This window comes from Lotus japonicus, chromosome 2 (genome assembly GCF_012489685.1).
Source record: "Lotus japonicus ecotype B-129 chromosome 2, LjGifu_v1.2".
In the NCBI taxonomy this organism is placed as follows: Eukaryota; Viridiplantae; Streptophyta; class Magnoliopsida; order Fabales; family Fabaceae; genus Lotus; species Lotus japonicus.
This window is the reverse complement of record NC_080042.1, coordinates 40146862-40170143: the sequence shown is the minus strand read 5'-3', so window position 1 is coordinate 40170143 and position 23282 is coordinate 40146862. Positions and strand designations below refer to the sequence as shown.

The following is a 23282-nucleotide window of genomic DNA, read 5'->3' as shown; positions in this document are numbered from 1 at the left end:
AAAAACAAACCTATTTTGCGCTTTGATTCTTCCTTGATCTCACCCACTTATTTTCTACACTGATTTGGAGCTTCAAATACCTCAAAGGTGTGTGATGTCTTGATTTAGAAGATGAAATAGGGATGGGGAATGTGAGAGTGGAAGAGGAAGAAGGAAGAAGAAGGTGAGTTGTGAGAGTATTTTTTTTTTTTTGCTACTTTGTATGTTTTTTATGTTGGGGGTATTTTTTGGATTATAAAAAAGGGGATGGTGTGGATAGTAAAGAGGGATGGTACAAATAGTCCTGGCCAATACCAAGGCGAAGATGACAATAATGGACAAAGGAATAAAAAATAAATAAGCGGGTTATTTTATTTGTCGTCATATCAAAGAGAGACCCGCTGCCAGAAGCGAAGGACCACTAGGAGAGTAATCTGTTTCCCTCCCTTGACAACTTTATAAATATTCCAATCCGGCACAATCATTAACCAAAAACAACGACAACCGTTCCTTCTTTCTCTCAATCTCAATCTCAACCTCTCTTCTTCTCTCTGTTATTGTTCAAGAACCAAGCACACACAACAAATAACACTCTTGTTGAGCAAAAGAGGAAAACACACACAGAAAAGAGATTTGTGAATTGTGATGGGGGTTCGTGTTGATTCACAGAACTCGTGTCCATGGAGTTTCGTGACTAGGAGGAAGAAGGTGGATTCTGCAGGGACGACCAGCAACGACTCTGAGAACCAACTTGCCAAGGAGTTAACTGTTCCGCATCTCATGGCAATTGGTATTTCTATTTCAATTTCTCTATCTGTTTCTTTTTTTCTTCAGTTTTTGATTTGTACTGTTGTTCGAATTTTGATTTATTGATTTGGGGGAATTTCTATTCAATTCGATTCAGGCGTGGGTGCTACGGTTGGTGCTGGTGTGTATGTTCTGGTTGGAACGGTGGCGCGTGAGCACGCTGGACCGGCTTTGCCGCTTTCGTTTCTGGTTGCTGGATTTGCAGCTGCTCTCTCAGCTCTCTGCTATGCGGAGTTGGCTAGTCGCTGTCCTTCTGCTGGGAGTGCGTATCACTATTCATACATATGTGTTGGGGAAGGGTAAGTAGTAGTACCTCACTTCATCTTCTTCTACTGCTTTTCATCTCTTCCCTTTTGGTTGGAAGATTGCTATGTTATAGATGGTGTTGTTAAAAGCTCCATGAGTGCCTGTTTGGATTAGCGTTTGTCGTAATTGATTTTTTTTTGTAAAATTGAGTTGAAAACAAAGTGGTTTAAATTTGAAACAAAAAGTTAATTGATTATATTGGGTGAAGAAATTACACTTTCTATTTTCAAAAATGACTCTCAAACATCAATAATATCATCCCAACATTAAACCAAGCACACTCTGAATTTCAGATTATGATGTTGTTTTTGCATATTGAAGATTGAAATGGTTTATGAGACTGCAGGGAAGATTACTTGATGTCCTTGTTTTGGTTGAATTTTTTACTATTTTTTTGGTGGGGAGGGGGGTTTGATAGTGTCTCTCTTTTGACAAATTTGCCAATGATGGTACATCTCCTTGTTTGAGACGTTTGAGGCGTGTTCCCGTATACATGGCTTTTAGCTAAACAGAAAATTACATATATTTCTTCTTACTTTGAAGTGATTTATATTTAGATATATTTATTGAAAAGTATATTTTGTTAGATAATATTGAAAGATTATTATCTTCAAGGAGGAAACTATTCTCTCCAACAGAACCTAACACACTCTTAATTTCTAATTATGATGTTGGTTTTGCTTATTAAAGATTGAAATGCTTTTTCAGACTTGATGCCTTTTTTGTTGAATTTTTTATTATTTCTGGTGGGGTGAAGGTTGATAGTGTCTTTTTCTGGACAAACTTGCGAATGATGGTATTTTCTTTCCTATCTTGTAGATATTTAAGAGCATCTCCAATGGAGTTCTTATTTTGGGACCTTAAAATAAGATCCAGATCTTATTAAATCTCACCATTGGGGGTATCCTACATGGCATGAGATCTTAGTTTTTGCTAAGATCCGTGCCTTAGCTCAGGCACTCTCAAATCTGGGATCTTAATTAAAATATTATTTTTTCTCTCTCATTCAGTACCAGATCCAAAGTGAAAAATAGAGGGAAAGAAACTGAAACTGAATCTGATCCAATTTCATTGATAAAGAATGATAATAATATACAAATTACAAACATAATGTTACAAAGATCAAAGATCAAAGATCAGATTACAAAAAATTGGGAAAATAGAAAGAAAACCCTAAATTTCCTAAAAATAAAAAACCCACAATCAGACTTCTCACTGTGGCTGGCGTGTCCTCACTGTGGCTTCCACAATCAGCTCCTTCACCTTGCTAAAAATAAAAAACCCACAATCAGACTTCTCACATGGAGGTGGATGTAGGTTGGTGGAGGAGAGGAGATGAGGTGAGGTCGCGGTGGAAAGAGGAAGAGAGAAAGGAAGGGAGAGGAAGAAAACTGAGGGGCGGTTTAGGAGGAGTAGGGCGGCGGCGAAAATAAGGTGAGGGGCGGAGGAAGAAGAGAGAAAGGAAGTGAGAGGAAGAAAACTGAGAGGCGGCGGAAATAAGGTTTGTGTTAGGAGCATCAGAGGGTGAAGGTTCATACTAGAAGGTTTGGGCCTTTTTTTCTGCCTGTTTGGGCCTTTTTTTTTTTAAATTCCGTTTTTTTTATATAATTTAAATTGTATTGAATTTATAATTTAATTTAATTTAATATTACGTGGATATAAATAATATAAATATATTGGGTAGTGTGGGTCCAACTAAAAGTAAAATAAGATCCCAACCACTGGAGCAAAATGTGCATGGAGACCTTAAGAGTGTCTTAAATCCTATGTGGCAGTCTGGGCCCACAAAAAGTGAGTTAAGTCCCAAAATAAGATCCCACCATTGGAGATGCTCTAAGGCGTGTTTCCCGTTTACATGACTTTTAGATATACAGAAAATTACAAGATTGTCCATTGAGAGTTATTATATTTCTTCATACTTTGTTTGTAGAGTTGCTTGGTTGGTTGGTTGGGCCTTAATATTGGAATATACAATTGGTGGAGCTGCTGTTGCTCGTGGCATAACCCCCAATATGGTAGCGTTATTTAACTCTTTTAGTATATGAGTATATCCCTTTCTTAGAGAGTATTGATTATGTCATCATGTTTTAATCCGTTCTAATAATTGAGGTTGACTCATCTTTAGCGTATTATATGTATAAATTATTCTTTAGTGCTTTCCCTATTTAAGCATGTTTTTGAATGAGTCATTCATCACCCATTCTATTGGAAATATTTTATTTTTGTTTTTGATAATAGATAAGTTTCAGCTATAATTTTTGTGATACACAATATAAAATAAGTGAAATCAAAATCACAAAGGACAACTTGTATAGATAGCCTAAATGGTACTTGATGGGTTAAAATTTCCTAAGTCCAGGGTTTAAATCTTACTGGTATCTAGATACCAACAAAAAAATCACAAAGGACAGCCCCAAAGCTAAGAGAAGTTACTTCTAACCATGATGATTTAAATTTACTATGATTTTTCACCGTGTATCCAAACATGCATTTTTCTTTTGCAAATCTCAAAATTCTGTTGGATGTGTCTTCTTTGCAATGATAGAATAATTCTCTAGCTGATTTATTTGTTTAAATTTGCAAGTAAAAATTAAGTGATGTAATTTTTTATATCTAGTATGTATGTCTCTCAATTTCTCTGGTTAGGCTGCACTTATTGGAGGAGTGGACAATTTGCCCAGCTTTCTAGCGAGTCACCGTATTCCTGGGATTGACATTGTTGTAGACCCTTGTGCAGCAATTATAGTATTTATAATTACTGGACTTCTTTGTACTGGGATCAAAGAGGTACATTATTTTTTCTATTACAATAATCTTCTTTGATCTGTTTTTATTTTGAATTTTCAACATAGTTTAGCTTTCTGAACTGTATGGCCTAGAGTTTCTATTGGTGCAATTTATTTTATATGTGTTCTTTATAAATGGATTGTGACCCTTGCACCTAATAACGTGAGTTTTCATTTTAATTTTCCTGCTTGGCTTGTATGCAGAGCACAATGGTACAAAGTGTAGTCACATCAGTGAACATATGTGCTTTGATTTTTGTCATAGTAGCTGGTGGTTACTTGGGATTCAAATCTGGATGGGTTGGATATCAACTTCCTACTGGGTAATTTACATCTTTGAGTTCATGTGGTTTACTATTAGAAAGTTTAAAAGCAGAAAAATAACACATCCTGAGACTCTTTTGTTGAACATGTGTGCTTTGAGCTTAGATATCATAACAGCTAAGAATATGTTAACCAATTGTTAAGTTTGTAACATACTTGTCTGTTGCTTGAATAGGTATTTTCCATTTGGGGTAGATGGGATGCTTGCTGGTTCAGCAACAGTCTTTTTTGCATATATAGGATTTGATGCAGTTGCCAGCACTGCTGAAGAGGTATATATGATGATACCAGATTACCAGGCTTCATGCTGCTGGCCATTTCTGGATTAGAAATGCCAATTCTTCTTTATGGTGCATAAGAGGATTTCAAACTTCTAGCATTTTGAATCCGTTTTCTTTCTTAAAATCGATTTTGTCACCTAGAAGCTATTCACCAAAAGCTTCTCTAATGTTTTACTTTCACCAACAGGTGAAAAATCCTCAACGAGATCTGCCACTGGGTATTGGTGCATCACTATTTCTCTGTTGTGGATTATACATGATGGTTTCCATTGTTGTTGTCGGTTTAGTACCTTATTATGCTATCCATTCTGAGACCCCCATATCATCTGCATTTGCTGACAATGGGATGCAATGGGCAGCGTAAGTGTATAATTTTGCAGCTCTATCATCCTTCAAAATATTTATTATTTTTTTACATAATACAATGGTGACAATGATAGGATGTTAAAAGATTAATCTCTCTTTTATGAGAATCAATTCTGAAACTAAAAAGTTTCTTCCAAGTATTAATTCTAGCTTTGAAATCAATTGTATAATGATTTCCAAACATGCACTAAGTATTGTAGCTATGACCTATATTATAGCCTGTTTGAATCAGATTTTCTTAATAAAAAACAATTATGAAACCCAAAACCTACTCACATAAACTTTTTTGCAAAATTGGTTTTACTTTAGAATTAATTGAAGAAGTATGTCCGAATACACACTTAGTGGATTTGATTTTTATAAAGCTTAGTCAATCCAGCAGTTGTGTAGCGAGTTTAATATTGATTATGGAATTCCTAAGTAAGAGTTTGATGAAAAATACACGAGAGATAAATTATTTTGCTTAAACTATGGTTTAGCAGCTTTTCATCAAATGCAAAACCAAACAAGTACAAAGTAGTTTCCAAAGTCAATTTTTCTAATTGTGATTGCAGATACGTTGTAAATGCTGGGGCCTTTACAGCTCTATGCTCAGCATTGATGGGTGGGATATTGCCTCAGGTAATCTAATTGGAACCTTAATGTTCTCTATTCATAAATTGTAAGTTATGGGTTCAGTTAATTTATAACACCCTAATTTTTTTTTTTTGAAAGTGGATAATATATTAAAACTTAAAGCGCCATAGAGGCTAAAACATCTGAAGACACCAAAAGGTCAAGCTCTGGCGGGACTTCCTCAATCCAAACAACGTTGGAAAATTTTGAGGAGCTCTTAGCCAAAGAATCAGCTACTGCGTTGCCAGAGCGGCGAACAAAAGATAAATGAAAGCTAATAAAAAATGAGACCATTGCCCTACAGTCATTTAAAACAGAAAACAAATAAGAAGCACCACGCTTGTTCTGCTGCCAAGCCTCAAACAGTTGCAAGCAATCCGTTTCGAGCACCACCCGGAAAAAACCAAGATCTCGAGCCAAAGAAATACACCATCTGAAAGCCATAGCCTCTGCAACAAGAGATGAAAGAGCGCCTACAGGACCATTAGTAGCTGCAGCCATGACCTCACCATGTGAGTTTCTCGCAACCATACCCATACCTGCACCTGTGGCCAAAGTCCAAGAAGCATCAAAGTTCAGCTTAATAAACTGTCCTACCGGTCTTCTCCACACCATTGGTTGTTGATCAGCGGTGCTGGTTGCCATGTGAGGAAGAACCGCCGCATCATCATAGCACAGCAGAGCAGCCAAACGTTGCAGAACCGCATCCAAGGAGGGCTGAACATAGTCATGAACTGACTTGTTTCTATGCTCCCATATAACATAAATAAGAGTGAAACCCATAGCAATTACCTCATCATCCTTAGTGGCCATAATCTGCTTAACAAACTCTGCTAGTTCCTCTGCTGGTTGAAACCGCACGCTCAAGGGAGCTGCATACCACCAACGTGCCACTATCGGGCACTGGAAGAGCACATGGGCACTTGTTTCCGCGCTGTCCTGGCAGAAGGGGCACACATCTTCAATCTCAATCCCGCGCTTCCGTAAGGCATGGCGGACCGGCAAAATACCCACAACAGCTCGCCACACTACATCCTTAACCCGAGGTAGAGCATGAGCTTTCCAAACAGCTTTCCAGAAACTAGCTTGCTGATTTTGACCCCTGTTGGACGAGGTGGAGGCCTCATCATGCAAGCGTCGTTGACGAATAAAAGTGTAGCCCGTCTTGGTTGTGTATACCCCATCTATTGTCCAAGGCCAAAATAGTGCATCAGGTGATGGCTTCCAAGGTAACGGGATGTCTAGAATCTCCTTCGCTGTGGGTGGCCAAAAGACTAGCTCGATGAGATCCCTATCCCAGACCTGCATATCATGAACCATCAAATGACAAACATGAGTTAGATTACCCGTTTGGGCTAAATCATTGCGATAAATAAGGGGATTTCCACTTGGAAGCCAATTATCCCTCCAAATATCAATCTCTTTGCCATCACCAACATTCCATCGAGCTCCCTCCATAAACACCCATGCTGTGCGTGAAATGCTAGTCCAAGCATAGCTTGGCCGCGCATGTTTCTTAGCAGCACTCAGGGTGGTCCGGGGAAAATACACGGCCTTAAAAACTTGGCCCAAAAGAGACTCTGGCTGCATCTGAATACGCCACCAAGTCTTGGCTACTAAAGCTGTGTTGAAAGCTTTGAAATCACGGAAGCCAATCCCACCATCGAGCTTGGACCTGCATAAGGAGTTCCATTTGAGCCAATGGATCCCACGTCGGGAAGCATCCCCACTCCAGTAAAACCGGCTAATCATTCTCTCAATGTCTGCACATAAACCATCAGGTAAGATAAAGCACGACATAATATAAGAAGGGATAGCTTGAGCTACCGCTTTAATAAGAACCTCTCGTCCTGCTCTAGAGAGGGAGCGTTCCTTCCACCCTTTGAGCTTCTTCCAAACTCTTTCTTTGACAAAATTAAAAATTTGGGTTTTTGACTTACCAATAATGGTGGGTAAACCCAAATATTTGTCATAACTATCCACAGCCTTCACACCCAACAGCATTTTCAGCTCATTGAAGCGGGGACTAGGAACATTGCGGCTACAGGATAGCATAGATTTGTCAAAATTAATGACCTGGCCAGAAACTTGCTCATAGGAAGCAAGGACATTACGAATAGTGTGAGCTTCCTCCATAGTGGCTCTAGCAAAAACTACACTGTCATCTGCAAAAAGAAGATGTGAGATGATAGGAGCAGATGGCGAACGGGCAATCTTAATGCCATGAAGAGATGAAGCAACAATCTCTTTTTGAATCAGAGCAGAGAAAACTTCCCCACAAAGTATAAATAAATAAGGGGAGAGGGGATCCCCTTGTCTCAACCCTCTGCCTGGATCAAATGGAACCTGTGGATTGCCATTAAGCATCACCTGAAACTGAACTGTCGTCACACAGGCCATAATTAGTGACACCCATGCAGAAGGGAAACCCATCTGATGAAGCACACTCTGAAGAAACGGCCATTCGACCCTATCGTAGGCCTTGGACATATCCAACTTTAAAGCCATCATGCCATTACGGCCATACATTTTCTTTTTCATCAAGTGAAAACACTCATATGCCACAAGTGCATTATCCGTAATTAAACGTCCTGGAACAAAAGCACTTTGAGGCCCAACAATAATATCAGATAAGACAATCTTTAACCTATTAGCAATAGTTTTTGTAATAATTTTAAAAATAACGTTACATAAGCTAATAGGTCTAAACTGGGTTGCATGAACAGATTTTTTAATTTTAGGAATCAAAACAATAAGAGTTTTATTAATCGAACCTGGTGAAATTATGTTGTGCAACACCTCCAGGCAAAAATTAGAGACATCATCTCCGAGTATGTGCCAAAATTTCTGAAAGAAAAGCGCCGGTAAACCATCAAGGCCAGGAGCCTTTGTCGGATGCATATGGAAGATAGCCTCTTCCACCTCCTCCCTAGTAAAGGGGGAGTTCAAAACGGCCAAATGGCCCTCCGTGATACGGTTTGCCACGAGACTAGTGGCTCCCTCTATCTCCATTGGATTAGACGTGCTGAAAAGTTGAGAGAAATAGTCAGTTAAAACCCTAGCAATATTATTGATATCCGTCCATTTTCTCCCGTCGTCATCCACTAATTCTTCAATTTTATTCCTCTTCCTGCGCTGGGTCGCTTTCTGATGGAAAAATTTTGTGTTTCGGTCCCCATGGCGCAACCAAGTGGCTCTAGACCTCTGGCTCCAAAGGATCTCTTCTTGTTTTAACAAATTATCCAGCTCAGCCTCTGTAGACCTCATCTCAGCTACCACCACCTCTGTCTGAACACTATGCTGGAGATTCTGAAGGCGGGTTTTCATAGCTGACACCTTTTTTGGAATAGCGCCATACTTTTCTCTCCCCCATGCTTGAAGAGCTTCTCCAATGTTAGCAATTTTTCCAGTAATGTCCCCATGCTCTCCAGACCATATCGCGGCCACTATCTCTGCACACTCATCACCATCCTGTAGCCACACCTCTTCAAATCTGAACATCCGTGAGCCTGAGCGACTAACTTCTGTTCTGCGATGCCCGCATGAGACTAGGATGGGATTATGATCTGAACTCAGTCTAGGAAGATGAGAGACCTCCACACACGGCCAAAGGGCCCTCCAACTCTCATTAATGAGAGCATAATCAAGACGTTCCTCAATGGATGCAGGTATGCTTCGCTTATTGGACCAAGTGAAACGGTAGCTCGAGTAACCCGCATCAGTAAGACCACAATCTGACACTATTTGGCTAATCATCTGTAAATGGTGCACGTCAACTGGGTCGCCTCCCAATTTGTCATCTGGACCCAACACATCATTAAAATCACCCAAGCAAATCCAAGGTGTTGTATCCGGAGGCTTCAAGCGCTGAATTAATTCCCAAGTGCGATGTTTATTATGCGACTCTGGGAAACCATAAATTGCAAGAATCTGCATTCTAGTCACTGTCTCTGGGTGAACTGCCATGCAAAGAATATGATTGAGAGAACCATGTGTCACCTGAACCTCTGTCTCGTCATTCCAAAGCAAACAAAGGCCTCCTGCACGAGATTTACCTCTACCTGCACAATCTATAGGAAACAAATTAGCAAAACCAAAAGAATAACGCATAGCTAACATTTCATGTGCTGATTTACGTGTCTCTGAAAGAAAGAGCACGTCGGGAGCTTCTGTAGAAATTAGCCGCTTGACGGCTTGAACTGCCCCTGGGTTCCCAAGCCCGCGACAGTTCCAAGCTATGAGCTTCATTGAGGTGGGCGGGACTGCCTAGCAGTCTCCGCCGATCCCAATCCATTCTCTGTGTTCATCTTCTTTAGAGGAGGTGTTGCCCCCGTTCCTGACCGGTCCGGAGCAGAAGATGAGTTCCCGGACCGTTTCCTTTGCCACTTTGTCCCCCTCGGAGTAGAACTCTTAGAGGGCCCTCCGTCGCCACTATGCGACCTGTTCATGGTTCCACTTGTGGAGAGCTTCTGTGATGTTTTCCGTTTATCTCCCGGGTTCTCAAGCTCTGTTTTACCATCTGGACCTCCCTCTAAAACAGCTTCTGGATTAATCTCAGTATCATCTTCCTCATAATCCTCGAACTCGCCAGCTAAGCCATCATAGACATCATCTTCCTCTCGGGTGGCAATTGGTTTCCCCTCCTTGTGCCCTGTGGTCTGTTCCACACCGCTGCCAGAAGACCTGTTTAGTTTGCTACTCTTGTTTGAAAACCCACGGTCTCTGTCATACTCCTCTGCACGGAGCCCGCCATACGGAGCCTCCTCCTCTGGTGCGAGCGGACCCTTGTCACAGTGTTTTGCCACATGATCAAGAAAGCCACAAATATAGCAATGGTTGTGCAGCTTTTCGTACTGAAAGAACACTTCTAATTGTCCTCCATCATCAAGTGCTAAGACCTGTCCCCTACGCAGCGGGACAGTAACGTCTATCCAGACCTTAAACCGGAAGTAAGCACCAAGGCGATTGTTACCCCGCCGATCGCTTGTAATATAACCTGCAAAAGCACCTCCCAGCGCCCTAGCGACTTGCTCAGACCAGCAACTGTATGGTAAGTCGAACACACGAACCCAAAAGGGAAGTCGGGTTAGAGGCACCTTTGAGGGATGGACGTTAATATCCAGAGCTTCGAGCACCACAGCAAATCTGTTGAAAACCCGGGGTCCCGATTGCAGCACCATATCTCTGTCATGCTTGGAAGCAAATCTGAATGTGTAGAGATTTTCTTCCACCTGGCGAATTTCCACGCCGTTACGAGTCTTCCACAGATCATGGAAAACATTCCGGAAGGTGTGGTCAGCGAAGGAATCCCGGCACAGCAGCTTCCCCACCAACCACACGTCCTTCCCCAGCCGGGGACTAACCTTCAACGGACCCAGGTTCAGAACCTTGGCTTCAGACCCCGCAAGGATTTTCTTCTTTCCCTTTTCCATCGTGAAGACAAGGTAACAGGTTTGCTGGCAAATAGCCTTCGAAACGCAAAAAACAGTGCTAGAAAAATTTCTATTGCAGAAATGGAAACCACGTAACGTGATTGGATGAAGGTGGAGTGGGCACCGTCACTGCCAAAGTGCATGTGATTCACCGCCGCCGCTTGACCAAACCCTACACCCTAATTAACTACTATATAGTTGGTCGGAAGGAAACTTTTTGAGAGAAAGAGACATTTTAATTTTTAATTGTTCCTTCATTTTGTTTTTTTTTTCTTTTACATCCTTCAATTAGTTTGAAAATAGGGGGTCATTCTCTTCTTTAATTTAAAAATGAAGCAGGCAAGAAGAGATCTGCCACATCATGACAAAACATGATTTAAACACATACAGGCTAGTAAAAAAGATAAAATAACAATGAAACATTATAACAAGTCAAGAAAACACATTTAAAGAGTAATTTATAAAACTTACAGATTTAACTTGTACAAAATATTTATTTTTGTACCCACTTGTCTAAAAAAGTAATAGCATTTCAAAGTTTTGTCTTTTTTTTTTTTTGGCTTAATTGCATTTTTCATCCCTGATCTATACCTCTTGTGTAATTTTGGTCCCCTTTGTTTAAAACGAGCAATTTTGGTACAACAAAGATCTAAACGTGACAATTGGGTCCTTCCGTCAATCTCCGTTTAATTTCAAACAGAATTTGCGTATGTGGCGCTCATTAATGATGTGTCTTGACACATTTTACCACTCAGATGCCACTTGGACTCCACGTAATAAAAAATAAAATTAATTAAAATTCTAAAAAATATAAAAATCATAATTTATTTAACTTCAATCCAAAACAAATCATTAATCTCTAGTCACCCTCCATCCTCATCTTCAGTGAATCAATAACAACAAAAACAAAATCTGGAAACAATTCAGAATCTCTGACATCAACCTTCATCTTCATCTCCAAAACACAAACAACCTATTCACATTACCTAGAACCCAACCCCACAAACCAAGATGGCAGCAATCCAAACAAAACAAAAACACGCACATGATGTCCAGTGAGGCAAAGAGGAAAAGAAAAAGAAAAAAATGCACATGCAGGTGCCTAGAGGAGACTAGAAGAACAATGCCACTTCTACCACTAGGAGAACCAATAAACATGAAAGAGAGGGAGCATCCAAGGCTGAGCAAACTGCAACAGATCCCCATCTTTTGCAGCTTAATTGCTGCCCCATCGAAGAAGCTAAGTGAAAAAGGATCGATAGAGGGAGAACGAAAAAAAGGACAGTGGAGGAAGACATGTATTGGATCTGGCGAAGCCACTTTCCCTTCCAAATTTTACCCAGTATATCGATTAAAAATGCGATTACAAAACAAAGAGGAAGAATCGTCAAGTTGGAGCCACGAAGCACCGCTCCACTCCGCCGTCACATGACCTCTGCAACCAAGTTCGCACCAATCGCTCTCCTTGTTGTGCATCTAGGACCCTTTCCCCTCTCAATCTAGCTTTCTCTCTCTTCGTGTGTGAAGATGAAGTGGAGAAAGATGAAGATGCTCAAAGGTGGAGGAAAAGATCAGTTGTGGATGATGGAGGAAGATGAAGGTGCTCCAAGGTGCTTAATGCACTGGTTGCAGGGTAGAGGAGGATTCAAGGGAGTTAGAAGGGACGGTGATTGTGGGCTGCCATGGAGATTCAGATGTGAGATGTTAGAAATTTAGGATTAGGGTTCAATAGGGTTTAATTTTTTTTTAATTAATTTGTTCTATTTATTTTCTTTTATTTATTTACTGATGTGTCATTCATGGTGGTGTAATTAGTATAAAGGAATCCAAATAAGAATATTCCGTTTGAAATTAAACAGAGACTGACGGAAGGACCCAATTGTCACGTTTAGATTTTTGTTGTACTAAAATTGCTCGTTTTAAACAAAGGGGACCAAAATTGCACAAGGGGTATAGATCAGGGACGAAAAGTGCAATTAAGCCATTTTTTTTTATATAAAATTCTTGTTGGTTATATATTTATTTCTTAAAATGTTCAATACTAATTTTATACCAAGAATCAGGGGACTAAGCTGCCTATAATGAAAATGGAACTATCACCCCTCAAGAGAAACTTTTTTCTATAGAATAGTATTTCTATGTTTAGTGGCCCCTTTAGAATTTTTACATTATCTCATTTAATTAATTATTGTAAATTTTTCTTAATATGTATTAATTAATTTTTTCCATTTAAATTATTCTTTCTGATTTTTCTGATTTGGTCAATATCAAGAATAATTTTAAATTAAATTTCATATTAAGTGAAAGAGTTGCGAAGAGAACAAATTCATAAAAAGGCTACAAACTAATAAGTCAACTCATTAACTTACGGTTTTTTTTTATATATACCCATTCCTGAGGGCTACAAACTAATAAGTCAAATTCATATTAAGTGTTTTTTTTTTCCCCGAGAGTTAGCTCAAGTGGTAAGAGCTAGGGAACATAAGGGTTGGGGAGGGGAAGACCCAGGGTTCGAATCTGGAAGGGGAACTTTCAAGAGATTTTCTAACTTACTAACAACTAACCACTAACATTTGCCTATAAAATAAAAATAAAAAAAAATAACTCATTCCTGTTTTCTAGACATTTCGATTTTTTTTTGAAAGATGATATGTGTTAATTTGTACATGTTTTTTTGGTATATTTCAAATATAAAATACTTACGAATGCTGACCAAAAACAAAAATACTTACGAAAAGTTGACAAACTCAGCCTAATTAATATTAGCTTAGCTCAGATACTACAAAAGATCAATTTAAAATAAAATAAAATAAAACTGAATTAACTACCTCCTGACTTAAATCCAAACCTAATATACAAAAGAATCTAACCCACTACATAAACCCAACAAAAAGAAAAGGACGAAATCAAAAGCCTCTTTTTAAGCCAAGTCCATTAAACAAAGTATCCATCCAAACATAAAATACAAGTAAATCAACTATAGTTAGATCACAGTTCAAAAAAAAAAACCATAGGCTAGAATTAGAATATGCTTAAATAACTTTAATTTCTTTTTATAATCTATTTTTTAATTAAAATGATTTTGCTTGAAAGAAAAGCAAAGAGCTAGTTTTAAAATATAGAAATTAGGGGTGTGGCTTCCACGCAACACACGCATGATGTGATCATAGCTTGGACAAGTGTTAGGGGAATAAAGGTTTGGTGGTTGAGATTGTACGCATTTAATTTAAGGTATGATTATTATTGCTTTGGTAGTTTGGTTAGTGCAGCGAGAGTGATGTGGTTTAAACTTTAAAGACTTGTTGTTTCGGTTGTGACAAGTTAGATTGATTGATTGATTGAGTGCACGCATAACGATGAGCGACTCACGTTTGATTGCATTGCAATGAGGCAGAGACATGTTTTTCAGTTATGAGAAATGGGCTCGAATCCTTTATTGCCTTCTTCGATATTTTTTTCAAAGACAAAAGCAAACCAAGTGGTCGGTTGTACCAATAAATATTTATATTTATTTAATTAAAAAAGCGAGAAAGATAACAAAAGCAATTTGGGTCGAAACGGTAAGATAGACATGTGTGTCAAACAAATTTAGGCTTTAAAATAAAAGTGTATGTACCTATTTATTTATTTATTTTTGTGAAAGGTACTTCTAACAAAAAACCGTCCAAATTAATTATTATATATTTGACTTGAAAGGGACTTTTACAAACAAGTTCGTTAAAAAAAGAACAACTGAATTATTTTTGTTGATTATTATTTTAGAAATGCTACCAACACTCAATTTGGATTTCATTTTCAACACTTTTTTTTAATGATTGAAATTCACGTAGTATCTACTAAATTATATAGGACCAACTTTTAATTTAGTGAGACCTATATTACTTTTAACCAAAAAGAGAGTGTTAAAATGAGTAACGTGTTAAATTTACTTAACATTATTATTGAATGTCTATAACTTTCTAAATTGATATATTCATGTTTCCATTGGCCTGATATCAACATTTGTCTATGCTTAGAAATTAATGTTTGTTGGGGCCTACCCTCATGTAACCAAAACAAATAATGTTTGGTTGAAGTTGAAGTCTCCTATTTACCAGGTAAAATTATTAATGCGTTTTTTTTTAATGTCTCTCAGCCAAGAATTTTGATGGCTATGGCAAGGGATGGGCTTCTGCCACAATTTTTTTCAGACATAAATAAGCGCACTCAGGTTCCTGTGAAGGGTACAATAGCTACTGGCCTTGGTGCTGCAGTCTTGGCATTTACCATGGAAGTCTCTGAATTGGCTGGGATGGTACGTCTATTTTTGCAACAATATATCCCCTAATTGTGTTTGTGAGGATTATCAGCTTCAATATGTCATAACTCAGTCCAAATGCACAATAATATGAATTTTTTTACAATACATAAACTTCTCTCGACCACTCGATAACTCCAGTACATTGACACTCTCCATAGCAAATATATGTACTACATCTCAAAACACTCTAAGACAAGATTATCAGAAAAAGAACAAAGCCTGATACAAACTTAAAGTGTTTCCAACTTATCCTACATCTTGTTTGGGAGGAAAAAACAAAACTTAGGAGCTTCCTATTTATAACAGTTCCACAGTTAGACAGTTATAATGCAACATTATGCATAGGGGTTTCTCATTATGCATGATTACTGTGCTCTAAGAAAAATACTGACACACAGTGACTTTATGCATAGTGCAAAATTTGTCGACTGTATTCTAATATTAGTTCTTCTTGAGCGGAGTTTGATAAATGAATGAAACCTATCGAATGAATGGATAGGTGTTTTTTCTGTGTGAATTCAGGCTATCTTTTTTCTTGTCTTTCTATTTCCCTGCTCTTTTGAAATTATAAAAGTATTTCTGAGGCATTTCTAGTATCCTGCATGAGCCTACTAGCACTAGTAATTGTCATGTGTAAAAAGATGGTTACTGATTTGTATGTATATATTGTACTAATCTCTATTTGGCTTGTCTCATGTAGGTTAGTGTGGGTACACTTCTTGCATTCACCACGGTGGCAATCTCTGTATTGATACTGAGATATATTCCACCAGATGTGGTTCCATTGCCCCCTTCTCTCCAAGAACCAATTGAATATAGTTGGAGCCATTCAGAGACAAATGAAAAGGATACAGAGGCAAATGGTGCTACTTCTGGGAATAAAAAACCTTTACTTGTTAAAGAGGATGTAACAATTGATTATCCCTTTAATTGTAAATATCTTGCTGTAGAGAACTGTGAGTATATTTTCTTCCCTTTCTGTTTACTAACTTCTCTATGATTCATAATGTAAATTTATTTCTCCATTTATGTAATCAATGTTGCTTCAGTAACCTACACCAATTTACTGCTATTGCAATTTCTTTTTTGGCCTCTCCTACTATAATTTGAGATATTTTGTTTTTCTTCTTACTCCTATTTGTTTCTGAGTGCAGATATTCATAATGGTAATAGGCGAAAATTTATTGGTTGGGTAATAGCTTTCACATGTTTGGGCGTGTTTGTCCTTACATTTGCAGCTTCAAATATAACTCTTCTCAGGTCAGTTTAGATGCAGATATTTCATTTTTCAAGTTGCACATACACTGATAAATTTTTATTCATGATCCAATGCACAAGTACTTTAGCAGCAGATATTTTTATAAATATTGTTCTTCGGTTATGCTATTTTGGTACTTCTTGGTATACTAACTTCTTCATTTTTATGTTTGCAACTGCTAGTTCTCTTCGCTTTGCATTATGTGGAATTGGTGGGACTCTTCTTTTGTCTGGTTTTGTCTTCCTAACCTGTATGGAGCAAGATGATGCAAGACACAACTTTGGGCACTCAGGAGGTTTGGCTTAAAATTATTAGGCTTAAATATGTTGGAGGTCCCTCTAAAATAGGGGTCCTTTGGTTAAGGCCCCTACAAAAGATTTTGGGTGGAATAAGTCCCTAATGTGAAAATAATATATAGTGATAAGACCCTGCCGTGAGGTTCCGTTTAATTTCTGATGATTCTGCAAACGGCGCTGACGTGGTTTATATTTTGTGAAAATTATTCAATTAAAGAGGGTGCCACATAAGTAATTGAGGGTTGAAAAAAATAAAAATAAAATAAAAACCCAAGTACGTTTGGGGATTTTACTTGGGTTTTTTACTTGAGTTTTTATTTTTTTTATTCTTTTCAACCCTAATTTACTTACGTGGCACCCTAATTATTTTCAAAAAATATAATCCACGTCAGCGCCGTTTGCAGAATCATCAAAAATTAAACGGAACCTCACGGCAGGGGCTTATCACTATATATTATTTTCACATTTGGGGCTTATTCCACCCAAAATATTTTGTAGGGGCCTTAACCAAAGGACTCCTATTTTAGAGGGACCTCCAACATATTTAAGCCAAATTATTATTCTGGTGATAAATTTACACACAGCAAATCTCTTTGCTTTACCATTGGAAAGTATGAAAAAGAAAATACAGCACATCACTTTTTGCTACTTTAACAAAAAGTGTTTCGAGATGGGTTGTTTTTCCATTTTCATACTTTCTAACCATAAAATTAAACTGACCGATTAAGGTCGGGGATTAGTGTCATGTTCCTGTGCAAGTAGTATCACTGTCAGAAATTGACTTGGCCATGAAATTAATAAAAATAAGATTGAAGGAAGTTTAAGAAAAACTTCTTATTAGTATTCCAATACTTCAACTTCACTGTGAGTTCGGCTTTGGTGCAAAAAATAACTCTTATTAATATGTTTTCAGGTTTCATTTGCCCATTTGTGCCTCTGCTGCCTATAGCTTGCATTCTCATCAATTGCTATTTACTTATTAATCTTGGGTTAGTATTCATCATATTCAATTCTAAATGCACATAGAAATTTCCTTTCAGATTTTAGAAGCTAGCAAACTACTAGTCTTCTAGTCCATAAAAGATTTTGTGGACATTAATTGAAATTCATATCTAATTCATATCTAATTCCTTTTTTACTCATCAATTTTATTTTATCCAAATTGTACTCATCTGATTCTTATGTGTTATTTTTCAAGGTCTGATACTTGGGCACGTGTTTCCATATGGCTAGCATTAGGAGTAATTGTTTATGTTTTATATGGCCGAACCCATAGTTCTCTAAAAGATGCAGTTTATGTCCCTGCAACTCATGTGGATAATACCTATCAGTCCTCTACAAGCTGTCTTGCTTAATCTGCAAGCACATGTTAATAGGCCAAATATCAACAAGATGTTGAGCTTCTTTTAGCCAAGCTCAAGAGAACATTTCTGCTTCACTTGTGGTATATCCAAGCATTGTACAGCAAATGAATAAAGATTAGTGGTGGTTTAGTTCATGGATTGGTTTTTCTTCAAAAGAAGAAAAATGGAATCCATTAATATGAAAAATAGCTTGAGAAAAAAAAAATGAAGTTATAGTAGTTGATTGTAAAATTTTAGTATCAGTAACCGTGCACCGCGCGGAGCAATAATAATATTAAATGTTAGATTAAGTTGTGAATGAGATAAATTTGAAAAAGCATTATTGAATAGATCCATAAAATTGTATACTTGCTTTTTTTTTTTATTTAAACCACATGTATCTGTCTATTGGACTAATTTTATTTGAGCTTTAACGTGAATAATTTTAATGCAAAAATGTTAAAATCAATATAAAGGTTTTAATGTTCAAAAAAAAAGTTTGAAAATAAAACAAATGACAACGGTACCATTCATCTTACATAAGCAGAACATGAAAAAATACAGACATGGAGGAGACCTTAACCGCAGAAGACACATCACCATTTCTGTTATCAACAATATCTGCAATTGCGGAATCAACATCCTAATGGATCAAGAGTAACATAAATTTCTTAAACTAAAAACGTGTAAAGCTATGTACAAAAGCCATATATGTAACAAAAGGTCGATCACTAACTGGGTGCCACATAATATGCCCCACTTTTTAGTGGTGCAACCTTGCACCACTATACCAATTGTCCATTTTACCCTTGTTAAAAAAAATTATTTTATAAAAAGAAAAAAATATTGGTATTACCGGGTGGATTTTAATGGGATTAATTTTTTGAACAGGGGTAAAATGGACAATTAACATAGTGGTGCAAAGTTATACCACTAAAAAGTGGTTCATATTAGGTGGACCCCACTAACTGAACTCAATTCAAGCAGTGTTGGAAAGAATTAGGAGCAGCTGGTGTGTTAATGATATACTCATTTATGTTGGTATTTACTCCTTGGAAGTGTCGTTTTGATCTTAGTAAGAGGTACTCTTTTTCCTTCACTAGGTTTTCCCAAGGGGGTTTTTCCTAGTAAGGTTTTAATGAGGCCTCTTTCTAAGGTCTCTCTTCCTTGGAGGGGTTACGGGTGGGTTAGCTTAAGTTTATTTCTTTACAGTATTTTGCTGCTTTTATCTTGTAATTTTATCTACTCTCTTCTTTTGTATTGGGTTGAAGTACCCCTTGTACTTTCATTCAATATATTTTATATTGCCTATAAAAAAAAAAGTATGTCTTCCTAGTTCCTAGCCAGATACTTAACCTTTAACCTTCAGGATCTCTAGAAGTATGATAAAAACCTATTTGAAGCTTGGGAAAGATACAAGGGACTCCTGCCAATGTGCCTCGACCATAGTATTGATAAGAGACTTGCTATCCACATGTTTTACAGCGGGGCAAAACATTCAACCAAAGTCCAATTGGACGCTAATTCAGGAGCTTTTTTGATGTGATGCAGTTGGAAACGTAATAAGGATTAGTAAAGCGCTAATCTTAAGAACAAACTTTGGATTAACCTGAAAAGAAGAGAAAAACATGAATTTTATTATAATAAAAAAACGAATTAATGGCTATGCCTTACAATTACTTAAATAGAAAAAGAAAAAAATCGTAACAAAAAATTAATAAGCTCCTGAAAGATCCCAATTAAAAATAAAAGATCATAACCGAAAATAAGGCAAACTTTTACATGATGGTTCCTCATGGGGGTTATAATGTTGTTTCTGTTTAAGCCAATCAATGAATGACATGTGGTAAGTGGGTGTTTTGTATGTGCCATGTCATTATAACTTCTGAAATTCAAAATATGGTCCTTCAGCTATTTGTATTAAGAAATGTACCATATCATACTAAATTATCATAAAATGTTTTATGTTTTTAATTTTAATTTTATTTTGGGGTAAAATCTTATTTGAGAGAACCCCAATCTCGTGAACATCTTCATCTTCTTCGTGTCGTTGCCGCCGCCTTCTTCATCTTCTCAGCCGGGTTCTTCATTTGCTTCTTGTTGTCGCTGCCGTGGTCGTAATCTGGTGAGGCGTGCTCTTCATCTTCTTCGTGTCGTCGCTGCCTCATGTTTCATCTTCTCAGTTGGGTTCTACATCTTCTTCTTGTGTCGCTGTCGTGGTCTGTTCATCTGTACCCTATTGCTAATCTACCCCTCGGCTACATGTCTGAGCGAGGCGGCATTCAACCCTGAAGCAAGGCACGCGTTCAAACCTCTGTTCTGTGCTCAAGTTCTCCTCCGTGGTTCAACCCTGAAGCGAGACCTCCACCATCCTCTCTTGTGTGTTTGAGTTCTCCTCCGTTGTTCAACGCTGAAGCGAGACCTCCACCACTGGTTCGTATGTTCATCTACCGCAAAGAGGGTGTTAATTTAATCTGTTCTGAAACCACCATGTTCATCCGTTCACCTCAACCACCGCACTCATCAACCTCAACCACCGTCGCAAGCCCTAACATAGCTCTACCACTGCGAAGAATCAGGTTTTCTTTTATTGTTTTTTCTCCTTTTATTCCACTGAAATTTGTAATTTTTATTTAACTGGTGATGACCTTGAACTGTTTCTTTTAATTTGTAACTTTGTTTGATGATGGTGTGACTGATTAGTTTGAGGATTAATTTATCTTTTTCTAAATGAAACAATCACTTTTCTTCAATCTATGCACGTTGGTGTTGTTGAACTTCTACCGGGTCTATTCAATTTGGTTGATTAGTTTGAGTCATCATATTGTGATGCCTTCATTCTGATACGGTTTCTGTTATTTGTTTTGTTTGTGAATTACTTTTTTCTGGGTTTCCAATTTACTTTTTCTTGGTAGAATTAAATTAGGCCACTGCCTTGGCCCTTGTGTTAGTTTTATTACTTGCTGAACTTTCAAGCATACACTATATTCATTACAGGGTCCCAAAATGTTAACATTTTGCATATACAGCATTTGATCAAGGGACAAGTAGAAAATAATATGTTCCTCAAATATCATAATGTCCTTTAATTTAGCTGCATGAAGAGTCTCAATTTGGCTACAGCTTTTGATTATTTTTGCAAAAGATGTTGCATTGTGGCCAGGCTTGTCTTCTGTGGTATTTGCTGGCCTACTTATCATCAGTAAATTTCTAACATTATGCTAAAATCTTCCAGACATTATGTTAGGCAGCTTGACTCTCCCTTTGTGTTGTTTTGTCAAAATTTTCCAAGAGCTTTTTCTCCATTTCAGTCATCTTTTAAAAATATTAGAGATTGAAAAACACATTGATTGTATGATGAATAATAGAACAGTCCATTGATTCAATCTTAACGTGATTAGTCAAGGCATTTACATTCAGATTTACAAAAAGAAAAATGAAGACAGCAATATTTCTTCAAACTTGTCTCATTTCTTGGTAGAAAGTTTAGATGCAGGATTCAGCTCTCTAGGCATAGTTGGTTGTTGTACCCCAATGGATGATGACCCCCAAATGTGTTTAATCTTATTGTAGGCTACTAGGCTCTTGGTAAGTTGGTATGTTAGTTATTTAACTATCGCAACATTGCTGCTACTATTTTACTGCATTCTAGTTCTTACTTCTTACATTTAGTTTTGAAAGCATTCTTTTTATTAAGTTCTAAAAATGAAAGTGGTCATTATAAGCTTTTGGGGAAACTGATAATGTGTTTACTGAATGCAAGTTAATCACCACACAGCTTAGATTCTAGCCTTGACTAGTTCTATAAATGCATGTTAGTTACTACATAGTTTAGATTCTGGCCTTGGCAAGAACAACAACCTTGGTGTTTATTTGGTTATGTGGCTTTATTGGGTTTTCAAACTTGGCACTATGCTTATTTTGTTGTTTTCACTTTATTTGCAGCTTTGTTGTAATCAACTGACTGGAAGCATACCTACACAGCTTGCTGCTTTGAATTAAAATGTATTGAGATATGAATGCATACGTTCCAGGGCATAAAAGTGGGTGGATGCTCACTGTGAGAAGGAAATATGACACAAGGATCAAATATAAGTGAATGAGGTGATTGGAACGAAATGGAACCTTCTTTGGTTGGGTGCTGAACCGGCGGGGAGGAGGGTGGTAGGGGAGAGGGAGCAAGAAGATAAAAATTCGGTGAAGAAGCTTAGTAATTTAAGATCCAAAATGGTGGAACAAGACTTGGGCGGGATCTTTTCCCTCACTTTCTAAATACGAAAAGTGTGTTTAGCGCCAATAAGGAGAGCATAAAAGTATTAAATTTTTTAATGATATTTTGTATAGTTTAAAGTTTTTTTTTGTAATTAAAATTAAATAACATAATATTTAATGAAAATGATTTCTAAAATTCATATATAATGTTAAAAAAATTAAAAAGTTTAGAGGTCATACCTCTTTTATGTTAAAAGGTTAATAAATCAAATATATACAAAATAAAAAACAAATAGCTGATTTTTAATTTTCTCTTCAAATATAATAGTGATTATTAATTTTTCTCGAAATTAAAGTACCGGTTAAATATTGGTTATTATGTGCCATTTTTATGAATTTATAACACATTAAATTTTTTAATGTTAATTTTTTTGAAAAATACACACGGGTCTAACTCATCTAACCCTAACTTCTAACCCATATGGATATTCAAACATTCATTAAACAAAATAGTTTTTTTGAAATAATTTAGTGTGATTATTTAATTTAAAAAATAAATCTTAATATTAATTGTATTCTGATAATAATTAAATAAAAGGTAAATCTTAAAGTTGAATTAAAGAAAATTTTAAAATTGAATTAAAAATGTAAATTGTAACACCCCGATTTCCAGGTGTCACTTTAGTAACCAAAAATAATCTTTACGCGGAAAACAGGTAATTTTTTTTTTCGTTTTCTTTCCTTTAAATCAAAACGATAAGGAAGTAAAGACAAAACCCAACCACTAAACTAACCAACATACATCAAATATAAACATGTACAGCCTCAACTGCACTTCCACGTCACACACACTCGCAGTGACTCCAAAGTAGTGTGCCCGTAGGCAAATATATACAGACCCAGAAGTGTGAGTGAGAAAAAGTATAATTACAAACCACTAGGAGAAAGTCGGCCTCAAAATGGCCTAAGCAAAGACC

General features: G+C 37.1%; 1 protein-coding gene and 1 long non-coding RNA gene across 2 annotated transcripts; both read left to right on the top strand.

Moving 5' to 3' along the window:
* Positions 1-400: 400 nt before the first annotated feature.
* LOC130737998 (cationic amino acid transporter 2, vacuolar-like) lies at positions 401-18461 on the top strand. Its single transcript, XM_057589871.1, has 14 exons — positions 401-769; positions 884-1085; positions 3023-3107; positions 3739-3879; positions 4083-4201; positions 4378-4474; positions 4671-4843; positions 5404-5470; positions 15032-15190; positions 15897-16152; positions 16351-16456; positions 16637-16749; positions 17664-17739; positions 17949-18461. The coding sequence occupies exons 1-14, from the start codon at positions 625-627 to the stop codon at positions 18103-18105; spliced, it is 1896 nt and encodes a 631-aa protein (XP_057445854.1). The 5' UTR covers positions 401-624; the 3' UTR covers positions 18106-18461.
* A 1604-nt stretch (positions 18462-20065) lies between these two features.
* On the top strand, positions 20066-22489 carry LOC130737997 (uncharacterized). The gene is made up of 2 exons (XR_009019081.1): positions 20066-20672; positions 22039-22489. It is a non-coding gene; the product is annotated as an uncharacterized LOC130737997 (long non-coding RNA).
* The last annotated feature ends 793 nt before the right edge of the window (positions 22490-23282 follow it).

What these genes read in the sequence shown, in the direction of transcription:
- LOC130737998 (XM_057589871.1), top strand. Translation starts at nt 625, where the DNA reads ATGGGGGTTCGTGTTGATTCACAGAACTCGTGTCCATGGAGTTTCGTG. An exon ending in GTGGCATAACCCCCAATATG is followed by an intron (nt 3,108 to 3,738) that starts GTAGCGTTATTT and finishes TTCTCTGGTTAG; the next exon opens with GCTGCACTTATTGGAGGAGT. An exon ending in TGGGTGGGATATTGCCTCAG is followed by an intron (nt 5,471 to 15,031) that starts GTAATCTAATTG and finishes AATGTCTCTCAG; the next exon opens with CCAAGAATTTTGATGGCTAT.